Source organism: Anolis carolinensis, chromosome 2 (assembly GCF_035594765.1).
Source record: "Anolis carolinensis isolate JA03-04 chromosome 2, rAnoCar3.1.pri, whole genome shotgun sequence".
Classification (NCBI taxonomy): Eukaryota; Metazoa; Chordata; class Lepidosauria; order Squamata; family Dactyloidae; genus Anolis; species Anolis carolinensis.
Genome location: NC_085842.1, coordinates 25,411,834 through 25,424,397, shown reverse-complemented (window position 1 = coordinate 25,424,397; position 12,564 = coordinate 25,411,834). Strand labels below are relative to the sequence as shown.

General features: G+C 42.2%; 1 protein-coding gene across 1 annotated transcript in view; it reads right to left on the bottom strand.

The window, feature by feature from the left end:
• Positions 1-12,564, bottom strand: part of cfb (complement factor B) — a 150,349-nt gene that overhangs the window by 72,561 nt on the left and 65,224 nt on the right. Inside the window, exons 19-25 of the mRNA XM_062969325.1 lie at positions 12,181-12,328; positions 6,442-6,651; positions 4,999-5,184; positions 2,893-3,066; positions 2,429-2,524; positions 1,842-1,978; positions 1,006-1,144 (exon numbers count right to left, since the gene is read on the bottom strand). Of these exons, the coding sequence (XP_062825395.1) occupies positions 1,006-1,144; positions 1,842-1,978; positions 2,429-2,524; positions 2,893-3,066; positions 4,999-5,184; positions 6,442-6,651; positions 12,181-12,328 (1,090 nt within the window). The remainder of the gene's footprint in view (positions 1-1,005; positions 1,145-1,841; positions 1,979-2,428; positions 2,525-2,892; positions 3,067-4,998; positions 5,185-6,441; positions 6,652-12,180; positions 12,329-12,564) is intronic.

Sequence of the window (12,564 nt, the reverse complement as noted above, 5' to 3'; positions counted from 1 at the left end):
CAGTATGAGAAGCTCCCAGGCTTATCAGCTCTCCAGACATGGCTCAGTCAATCAGTTTCGTGTATCTTTTTTGCAGTTGACACACACACACATTAACTGATTTCGTACATATCTTAACAAAACTCACAAGTCATGGTATATTTCCAACGCAAAATTTACATTCTCTCTCTCTCTCTCTCTTTAAACACTCTTTCTATAATATATATTCCAAAACCCAGGTCCTTGAACCCAAACCTCTTTGTATACAATTATTGTGAAACTCTTTCAAGTGAGCCTTCAGGAAGAATCATAGCGTTGGAAGAGAGCTCATGGGCCATCCAGTCCAACCCATTGTGAAGAAGCAGGAAAATCACATTCAAAGCACCCCCGACAGATGGCCATCCAGTCTCTACTTAAAAGCCTTCAAAAAAGGAGCCTCCACCATACTCTGAGGCAGAGAGTTTCACTGCTAAACAGCTCTCACGGTGAGGAAGTTCTTCCTGATGTTCAGGTGGAATCTCCTTTCCTCTAGTTTGAAGCCATAGTTCCACATCCTAGTCTCCAGGGCAGCAGAAAACAAGCTTGCTCCCTCCTCCCTATGACCTTCCCTCACATATTTATACATGGCCCTCATCATCTCTCCTCTCAGCCTTCTCTTCTGCAGGCTAAACATGCCCAGCTCTTTAAGCCGCTCCTCATAGGGCTTTTTCTCCAGACCCTTGATCATTTTAGTCACTCTCCTCTGGAAACTTTCCAGCTTGTCAACATCTCCCTTCAATTGTGGTGCCCAGAATTGGACACAGTGTGATTCCAGGTGTAAGAGCTTTGCTGAAAGCAAATTGCTACCGCTCTATGCCTTGTTCACGGACTCTTTCAGATGGACCTTAACAAAGGCAACCTATATGTTTAGCATTCAGCATCTCTTTGGGCTTTGATTTTCTGTTGTTTGGTTTCTTAAGCAGGAACAGTTCAAGTGCAGATTCACCTCAAACCTGAACTTACATACATTTTAAAAATATGCCTGACCTGTATATTTCATTCCCTCCAGCTTTTCAATCACCCAGGAGGCATCAGTGCTCTGATCATCTGTAGTACGCACAAGCTCCTTGACCTCGGTCGCAAAGGTGATGACAGCATACCTGGGGGAGATGTCATAGCTGGAGATCTGCAAAGGGAGACCAAGAACATGTCAGAGGTACACTTCACACGTGCACACCCATTCTTTCTCTGTCATACATAGTCTCTGACACCCCCAGTTTCTCCCAATCACAAGATACTAATAAATAAATCATTATTTTTTATTTACAGTATTTATATTTCACCCTTCTCAACCCAAAGGGGACTCAGGGCAGATCACATTATATACATATAGGGCAAACATTCAATGCCCATATACACATAGAACCGAGACAGAGACAGACAGACGCAGAGGCAATTTAACCTTCTCCTGAGGGGATGTTCAATTCTGGCCACAGGGGGGAGAAGCTGCTTCATCATCCACTGTGACGGCACTTCCTCATTCCAAAGTTGTAAATTAGTTAAATTGGCCTCCCCACTTTATAAGTGGTACCTTATTTCCTAACTTGATAGATGCAACTATCTTTCGGGTTGCTAGGTCAGCAACAAGCAGGGGCTATTTTTTTTATTTTTTAATTGACGGGTGCTCACCCTGCCAGGGGCTGGCCTTGAACTCATGATCTCATGATCAGAGTGATTTATTGCAGCAGGCTGCTCACCAGCCTGTGCCACAGCCCGGTGTTTCAAGGTGTTAGCAATTCTGTTCAGGTGTTAAGACCTGCCTAGTGACATTGTTCTGACCATTGTTTGCAGGTCAGAAAGATTTTCTGCAGAGCCATCTGTACCTTCTCAATTAACTTGATGGACATATTCTGAGCGTGCTTGAATTGGTCCTTCTTGATGCTCCGCGAGGCATCAAGGACAATGTAGATGTTCAGTGAGCCGTCCTTCTCAATCTTGATTTTACGCTTCCCTGTAGTGGCTGTGGGAGGAAAAGAGCCAGAGATGGAGCGGGCAGAGTGGAGAAAGGGTCCCTACTCCTTTCTTATGTCTGCCAAGCTTCCAAGAATAATCCAAAGTCCCCACTCAATTTATTTTCTGCTGAAACACATCAAAGGATTTGAAAGTGTTCCTCTTTTGGATTTTGGCCCACAAACTACCAAAATCCCACTGCTCAGTCATCAAAACTCACTGAGAAATCTTGGGCAAGTCACACTCTCAGACTCAAGAGAAAAGTCAAAGAAACCCTTCCGCTGATCAAATCTTGGCAAGAACCCTCCATGATATAGTTAGTCACCCTAAGTCAAAAAGGACCTGAAGACACACAACAACAGCAGTAACAAAAATAACAACATCACTGTCTCTCCTTTCAGGAACCCAAAGGAAAGGCTTCTTCTTTCGTATTAGGTCCCACTCATTAAAAGCTACTTACAAACATTTTTGTCAGAATCACTAGACTCAGCAGTTTCAGTGAGAGATGAAATGAACTTGGAGGACACTTCTTCTGGGGTGTCATAGCTGAATGGGCCTGGAAAGGAAAATATGGAAGCAGAATTAGCAATATGAAGAACTGGACATATTGGGTGGCGGCTTTTGGGAGTCGGTACACACAAACAAATTCACTTTGCCAAACTCCTTAGACTCAAGCAAGAGATGGCTTGTTGCTTTTCAGAAGTCTAACATTTATTTCCCTGAAGCCCAAAATATTTGTTCCAGATGCTGAAATAGCCTTTTGGACTTCCCTAGATTTCCAATCCATATCTTCAGTTTACCAGGGAGGATCCCAGGTGATTGATTTATGCATCTAGTCTAGCAGAAGTTCAAGATCTCAGGCATAATTCCCAGCATGCCAGCTTCATACTCCTCCCCACCTGTCACTCAATCCAATTTGCTTACTTCGGCATTCTGGTTCTGCTCCACTCCACACTCCTGACTCTTGGCAAACCCGTTCTTTGGATCCCACAAGAGAGAGACCTCTTTCACAGGTGTACTGGACCTTGTATTCGATCCTGTATTGCGTGCCAGCTTTTCGGGCACCAATTGGGATGCCAGGGTTGCGACAGTGGCCAGCTGTGTGGGGAAAGATGAGAAACAATGAATGACCAAAATCTGGCTACCAGTATTAAAAAACTCATAAATCAGAACAGTAAATAAGAAGCAATACTCTGAAAACAGAGGAGTTCCAAATATGGGAACCAGGGGCAGCTAACGACTCTGAACAAAGGATGCCTCCAGGCAGGAAGAATCCAGGAGATGAAGCTATTCAATGCTAATCAAGGTGATTAACTACAACATTCACACTGGCCTCCAACTGACAAAGAGTTCTTCTCTCACCCTGGACTTTCCACAAACCTTCCTTGCTTAGTTTCTCCATACCTCACACCTCTGAGGATGCCTGCCATAGATGTGGGCAAAACGTCAGGAGAGAATACTTCTAGAACATGACCATACAGCCCAGAAAACATACAACAACCCTATGATCCCGGCCATGAAAGCCTTCGACAACACAACTTTCATTGATATTATAACAGTAAATATTGGGTGGTGTATGCAAGTAAATCTGACTCTTTCTTTCTTTGCGGGGAGAGATTAGTATCCCATAGGGTGAAACTACAACTACTGATAATTTTTGTTATGCCAACATCAGCTCTACTCTCTTGACTAATTCACAACTGAGATTTTGCAAAGAATATCTTGACTTGCAGAAGACACAGGCCATTGTAAGTTGCTGTATTTGACACACAGAGCTTCCAAGTCCATAGTGAAATGGCTCCATAGTATAATGGGTATAAGCGCATTATTTCAAAAATGTACAAAGAGAAAACACACTGGTGGGAAGGGCTCCAGATTGCAACCCATATGCAAACAACTATGAAAAGATGACTACAAGAGAGATCTTGGGATCAAGAGCAGGGCCTCCCCCGACGATCTTAGCCTATGAGGTGGATCAGAGAGGAAGATACATTCGGGCAAGTAAGCTGGGCCGGAATATGAATATTGAGGACTTCTGGTCAGTAAAATTACTGGAGCCGTCAAATCACTAAACAGCAAAACAGAATCACTGACACAGCCAAGCAAGACAAAAGCATGTGTGTGACTGACTGACTCTGGGTGGCATGAGTAACTGACATCTGATGTCAATCGTTTGCCCTCCCCCTGGCCTCCCGCTCTCACCTGACATCCTACTTGCTAGTGCCACCTACATAGCAACAGATTCATTAAAATAAATAAATAAAGGTTTAAAAATTTTAATGTTTTGAGGACCATATTTTCATTCTTGTGGACCACTAGTGGTCTGTGGACCACTGCTTGGGAACCAATGATTTAGAGCCTAGAGGAGAAGAGACATGATAGCCATGATTAATATCTGAAAGGATGCCTCATTCAAGATGGAGCATGTTTTCTGCTGCTCCAGAAACTAGACATGGAGCAATGGATTCAAACTACAGGAAGGAAGAACCTCCTGATGGTAAAAACCATCACAGTGGTGGAGTCTCCTTCTCTGGTGGTTATTTATACAGAGGCTGGGTGGCCATCTTCAGTAGTCCTGCATGGCAGGATGGGGTTGGGCTGAATGGCCCTTGGAGTCTCTTTCAACTCTATGATTTTTTGATGGTAACTGAATATGGTGATAAATCAACAATTTTTTATTGTGTCAGAAGCGACTTGAGAATATACCACAAGTCACTTCTGATGTGAGAGGATTAGCTGTCTACAGAGACGTTGCCCAAGAGACACCCAGATGTGTTAGCTGGGAGGCTTCTTTCATGTCCTCGTAAGCTAGAACTGACTGACGGGAGCTTTGCCCTGTCTCACGGATTTGAACCGGCAACCTTCAGGTCAGCAACCCAACCTTTAGGTCAGCAGTTTAGCTGGCACAAGAGTTCAACCCATTTCACCACTGTGGCTCAAGGTAAATCAACAAATGTGGCCAATGGATGGAAATGACTTTTTATTGCCTACTTCTTTCCCAAAGAGAAAGACTTTGCAGAACCATCTCACCTCCATCATCACATATGGTTGTCTCTCCACTCCACTTTCCATTGGGGAGGCAGGTGCGCTTCTGGGATCCTCGCATCGTGTATCCTCCATAGCACTCGAATGTCAGCTCCTGGCTTACATTGTAGTAGGGCTGCCTGGGTTCATACATGCCGTTTTCAAACTCCACAGGCCTGTTGCAGTGGATGTCTGGAACGAAGGGCCAACATCAGAAAGGGAGAGGTCAGTCTAGCTTTCCCTCTCAAAACCTGTCTCCCTTGCCACAATTAATCTTGTCGTGTTATAAAGAAAAGCCCTGCTAGATCAGACCAAAGGCCTATATAGTTTATGCCACGGTTAATCTACAAGCCTGACATTCTGCAGGTCATGAATAATCATAGCTGAAAAATGTGTTATCTTATTTATAATGTCCTACTTGTAATCACTCTATCTCTGTGTTTAACTTCTGCTGGAAAGAATGGCACTGGAAGACCTAGTGATTCCTAGGGAAAACATTGTAATCAAATCCGTAAATGATCAGTTTCACAAAAGCCAAACCTGCAAATATCAAACTGTACCTCACAACACAGGAAATCATGGAATGAGGCCATGACTATCTAAATATCTAAATAGCATAGTCATTGGTTATTTTGAAAGTAATGTAAATTGAGGCATCATGATAGTGACATATACTGCAGTATTTTTGACCATGAAGAAGAGACGTATTTGGCTGATGGCAACATAAGCATGTCCCATAATGCATTAAAGTGAATGCATACAATCTGTACACATTGTCTTTGTGGATAGCACTTATACAATGGGTTGTAAGCCATGCACATTGGGCACGGATCCACATACATTACACCAAATCTGGAGTGGGTAAAGTATGGAGGCTGGGTGCAGCTTTTGGGACTCCCAAATATTGCTCCCAAAACCTCCCAAAACCATTTTGTATAATTAAATTCAGGATTTTAGGATAATTGGTAAGCTGAAAGCCAACCCAACTGAGCCTAAAACACCATGGCTGGCTTCTCCCAAGCCCCATCGAACTCACCAAAGCACAAAAACATTTAAAACATCAGTCAAAATGGTAGCTGGAAGTGATGTCACCTCATTTTGAATTCATTGAACTATATATACTGGTGTGAACCATCAGGTGGGTACAGCAAAAAATAGCTAGACTGATCTGCAGTATACAAGTTGTGTAAGGGAACCCCATATTTATGTAACACTGAAGTATTGTAGGATTTTGGATGAAGACAGTTGTCCTTGGAGGTTGTGTTTGTGTGGGTATGTGACAAGAAACATCAAAATCTACAGTCCACATTCGTGGTGCCGTGGAAACCATACTTGGAGATTTATGGAACTGGTTGTTCCCTGAAACCTTAGCTAACTGAAACACTGCTTCCAGGCCACCACGATAGACAGGAACTCTCGATTTAGAAGGCAACAAGTATCTACTCATACTATTGCACTTGGCTTGGCGGATGGCGTCGCCATTTGGTTTTCGCATGGAGCTCCACTTCCCATTATATTCACAACGTCGGTAGTCTGTAGGGTATGGGTACTGTCCAACTGGGCAATTGTACTGCAAAAGTGAACCATTTTCCAGCACAGTATAGTGGCCGCCTATAATCGTGGCTGTTTCAGGGTCACAGGCAGCAGCAACAGTTGGATCTGCAGAGAAAACATAGTAGAAAGTTGAAAATAGATTGCAACCAGCAAGCCACAGCCTATTCATAACAATAGACTAGACTTTACTCCAGGCTGACTGTTTACTGTCTTGTCACACTAGGAAAACATGAGATCCAGAGTTCATCTGGGGGACCAGCTGCCAAACCTGCCATCAAGTTATTCTTTCCTCTATACTAGATCAAATGTTTCTGTTAAGAAAAGCATCCATGAACAATTAGCATCTTCTACAAATTAAAGAACACTTGGAATAGAATAACAGAATCACAGAGTTGGAAGAGGCACCAAGGGCCATCCAGTCCATGCAGGAATACACAATGATAGCACACCCAATAGATGGCCAGTGGTGTCAAACTGCATTAATTCTATTGTGTAGGGTACAACTACACTGCCAATTTGATGCAGTTTCACACTACTTTAGCTACCCTGACCGGGATCACCTTCCGTCTGGAAACTGATATCCTCACTGCGGAAGAACATGTGGGTCAAGAATAGGTCTTCACAGCCACCTACGCATCCACAGCCAAGACACCACATTTGGAGAGCTATCATCCTCAGGCTACGAGGGATCGCCTAAGTGAAAAAAGTAAGTGACTTTAGCTACCATGGTTCAATGCTATGGGATCCTGGAATCTTTTTCCTGCATTTTACCAAGCTTCTCAGACTATCTGATGTGTGCCAGAGACCAGTCCCATAGTTCTGACCATTGCCTCCAGCTGTTTCTTTGCTTCCTGGGAATGGGTCGTGACACCAACACTCAGCAGCTCACAGACAAGCACTGTGATCCAAGGACCTTTAAAGAGATGGATTGATGTTTGTTTTGGGTTCTCAAGGTCAATCCTAAACACTTGTACGATGAACATTGTATGGAGAGAGGGGTACTGGGACCACATCAATGACCACCAGCTTTTTATTGGGAAAGGAAGTTCTGAAAAGATCTGAAGATGATGGTAAAGTATGGAGATATCTGACATACATGGACCATCCTCGCCTTTCAAGACCCTTTTCCCAGTGCATGGGGCACCAGTAACACACAGGACAGATGGCAAAAATAGGGCTAGTGGACAGAGTCCTGTCCACCCCCTCTTGCACTGTTAATGGTGTATGGCACATGTTTCAAACTCAAGATCCATGGGTCAAGTCCAGTCTTCTGTGACATTTTATGTGGCCCTTCAGATGCTGGACTACAATTCCGATTTTCCTCATGATTAGACATCATTACTAGAGCTGATGGGAGTTGAGATACACTAACATCTGGATGGCTACAGTTTGTTCTGTTTAGTCAGGATAGTGGGGTTTGACTTTAGATATGAGGCTTCTTTTACTTCCTTTCTTCTCTCTTTTCTAGAACAACATCGCCGAAACCACAGCCGATACCCTGACCTCCCTGTATTGCGCCCAGTACAAAGTGGGACCCATCTGCTTTGTCATCTATAAATTTGCCTGGGCTGAGATTTGACATTGTGTTTAGTAGTACAAATCTACATTTAGAGAATGACACAACAGTTTGGTTAAATTGGCTAAATGGCAACCAAGGATACTTCCACATTACACTGTTGAATTAATGCACTTTGACAGCACTGGGGAAAGGTTGAAATGTCCTTTAACCTTTCCCCAACTTCAGAGCTGGAAGTGCGGCTGGGTTGGAATTGCAATGCAATTCCCATTATCCCCAGTGTGACATGGCAGATAATCAAGAGCAAAGAGGAGTTGTCGTTTAATAACATCTGCTAGGGACCCAAAATAACTATAGAGCAACACTATGTAAAAAAATATGGTTGACTCTCTATATTCACAGATTCTCCATCTATGAATTCAACAGTTTTACTGTAAGTTGCTTAGAGTTTCATTTTTGGAGAGAGAAAGCAGAGTGTTATTATTGTTATTGTTGTTGTTGTTGATGATGATGATGATGATGGCCCTTTGAAGGCAACCATAAGGCTGATGTGGACTTGGACGAAAATGAATTTGACACCCATGCCCTAAGCCCTCCAATGTGACTCTATGATGAAGTTCTGCTGAAGGTTGACCACAGAATTGTTGTCGAACCATGGTAAAGCTCAACACAAAAGATTTATAGTTCACCAAGGGCTCAGAAATAAATATATGATTTTCCCCCTTTTTAGAAAGACCCTCTCCAGACTTGTACAAGTTCAAAGTATCAAAAGACCAAGACTGAACCAGCAGTAGCTGTAAACCTCTAAACTTTATTGCTTCAAACCCACCAATAAACTGTATCAACTTTAGATTTTGTATAATTTGTATCTTTTAACTGTACACTGTATCTATTTCCTATATACACTGTATATGAACTGCTTTATAAAAATGAATCAAAATGTAACTCCAGAGACAGCCAAACTTTCATTACCCTGCTGCAATAGAAAAGGTTAGGCAAATCCCTCTGACTGTTTACCAATCCAGATAACACTATGCAACACAATCTTTGTTCCTGGGTTATAAATGTCATTTCCTAATCAATTCTATCATAAAAAACATGGGGAAAAGTTTGTTAAAGTGCAAAAAACTGGTTTTATGTGACATCCTGCAGCACATTTTGCTATAGTTTTTCAATGAATATCTCATCGAGTCTCAACCAATTCAACATAGATGTGGCAGCCACAAAAATGAAGTTTCTGGAGTAAAACAACTACTTTCAAAGTAAGTACCACACAATTAAACAGGAAATAAAACTTTCAAACCAGGAACAGAATTTTTTTCAAATTTGGTTACATAGTGAGTGTAATCAGGTTCATTATATATATGCAATGATAAGTGATCTCCAGTGCTAGCCAGAGTAGCTGAAAGATGGTTGTGTGATTTACTTGAGGTTGAGAGCTTGCTGCCATCTGCAGAAACAGAAACTTAAAAATATGTTCATTCGTTAACTCTTTTGACAACCCAGCTTTTAATTGCCCAGGATCTGCACCTTTGTTTCCTGAACCCTGTATCATTGTTTGCATGGAACTGGATAGTTGAGCTAATCAAAAGCTCATCAACATATCACTAATGTTGTCTTCTCCAGGTTCCCACCCTCCTAGGGGGCATCCTAACACCTGATTGGTCCTTTGCCTGACCAATCCCCAGCCACCATTCTCCCTGCCAAAGGAATCCTTGCCTGGAAGCTATGACATAAGTGGAGCCTTCAGCCAATCCTGGTGCAGATCCTAGCCAGCCTCTTTTCTGGTCAATCAGAGGAGGGAGCGGGATGTTTGAATGGCTGTCAGAACTATATAAGATGACTTGTGTTTCTCTGTATCCTTATGCTTGTACATTTTGAAGAAAAATGCTTGTATTTGCATCATTTTTGGCCAAATCAAAATAAACCTCTATGGCTTGTTCCCAACCTAGTGAATTGTTTCTCTGTCTTGGCCCTTCTGGTTTTAGCATACATCTGCCAGGCTCAGATCCTCTTATCCGTGATCCTAGCTAAATCACTACAGAATGACGCTGGAGAACCTAGAGATTTCAAAAAATGTGTTCTTTCTTGGAATCTCTAGGTTTATCAGAGTGAGTCTATGATTGGTGTCCAGCAGAAAGTGACCACAGAATCGCCCTGCAGGACCTAGAGATTTCTAGAGAGATCATAATAAATTTGGAATTTCTCTGAACTCTGGAAAAAGGAATGGTGCAATACTGACATGTCCTAAACACAGGGAAATTCCAAAATGATACTACGGGCTCCATTTTTATCAGTGTCCCTGCAGTCAATTGCATAATGGATATTTCATATCTCATGGGATTTGGTTCCAGAACACCCCCCTCCCCATGGATACTAAAATCCATGCATATTCCATAATGAAGGAAAATGGAGAACTTTCTATAAAATATTGAACAACTCAAATGAGTCCTGGAGAGACTGAGAATATACCTAGACATCAGCTGTGGGAGCCCCCAGTGGTGCAATGGGTTAAACCCTTGTGCTGGCAGGACTGCTGACTGACAGGTTGGTGATTCGAATCTGAAGAGAACAGGTAAGCTCCCTCTGTCAGATCAAGTTCCCCATGCGAGGACATGAGAGAAGCCTGCCACATAGATGGCAAAAATATTAAACATCCAGGCATCCCCTGGGCAACATCCTTGCAGATGGCCAATTCTCTCACACCAGAAGCAACTTGTAGTTTCTCAAGTCGCTCCTGACACGAAAAAAAACAGAGATCTCAGCATATGACGAGATCAAGTTTGCTTTTTAGATTTTTAACTCAAATATTTTTGAGCCTATGATTTAATCTGTGGATGCAGAACCTGTAAATATGGAGGGCCAACTGTATAATGGTTAATGTAAGTTCTGCTTTCGTTTCCTAAATACAATGTTTCCCAAACCAACAGTATCGAAAGCTAAACTCTGTACTGAGTTACTTTTCTTTTTCTGTTAGAACCATAACAAAACAAAAGCAGTAAAAACATCAACCTGCACAAAAGAACTCTGCCTTCTTTCTGTAATTATGGGTAGACTCAAATCAATTCTTCATAGTAAGATAGCATTCTTACGCAGCTTATGGGGGCTGAATCCCCATAAGCTGTGGATTCAGTTTCACATAAGTGGCAACTTGTGGAAAGGATTAGAGAAGGTTCCTTCTGTCATTATACTGCACCACTTCACCCCAAAATCCAAAACACTCCAAATCCAAAACTGTCCACATGTGTGGCTGTGATAGCGACCTCTTCGCTTTGTGATAGTTCAGTGCACACACAAATTTATTTCATGCACAAAAGTATTAACAATATTGTATAAAATCACTCTCAAGCTATGTGTACGTATGAAACATAAATTAAATTTGTGTCCCATCTCCAAGATATGCATGGCTATGCAAATACAGATATACCAAAAATCTGGGTGAAAAATCCAAATCCAAAACACTTCTCATCGCAGGCACTACAAATAAGGGATATTCAACCTGTATTGGTATTATATAGGGCATCAGATTGAGATCACAATACATAAGATATCCAGTATTAATAAAACTGCATGCTAAATGTTAAATGTTGGTCTGATCTCTCTAGTTAGGCAGAGTCAACCCTGGTTAGCAAGTGGATGGAAACCATCAACGAATACTAAGTGATGTAAGCTCTGTTTCAAAGGAAGAAACTGGCAACACAACCTCTAAGATTTCCTTCTCTAAGAAAACCTAATGAAATTCAAGGGGATTGCCAGAAACTGACAGGTGACTTGAAAGCACAAACATAGGCTTCGATCTATGTTGTCATATAATACAATGTAAAACTGAATTATATGGTCAATATAAACCCATATAACTGCTCTGAACAGCAGTGTAGATACAGCCATACAGACAAAAACCATTCAGCAATTACAGATACTGTTGATGGGAACTTCAACAACCATTTATCATCCTTTTCAACTCTTCTACATCCAAACAAATACTCCTGAATGAATACTTCCAGCATCAGTTTATAGAGACGCTTTGCACTTTTGCCTTCAAACATTTACTGATTCTTGCTGGGAGACTGTGAACCCTCTGGTAGCTCTGCCATTTCCTCTTGGATATGTTGGCTTACCTGTCCAAAAGGCCAAAAGTGCCACAAGGATGCAGGCAAAAGGGTGAAGTTGCTGCATTTTGGGTTCTGCCTTCGGCGCACCTCCTTGCTTCAGTGGTGGCAGGACCAACGCAGTCCTGCTGATTTCTGAAACTGTTGGTCTTCCTCTTCAGAAATTCATTGCTGGGTAACTCCACCCCAAGTGAAACAGCTGAGTTTTGGGAAATGGCATAAATATAGATTAAGCAACTCCAGGGCGGGGTGAAGGCAAGTTGGATATTGGCCTGCAGGTGGACAGAGAGCTAGCACATATCCCAAGGAGAGGAAATTACAGAAATATCCAAATATCTTGCAGTTAAACAGGGAAATCCCCCAGTACAGACACATCAGAGTTTTGAAAATGTG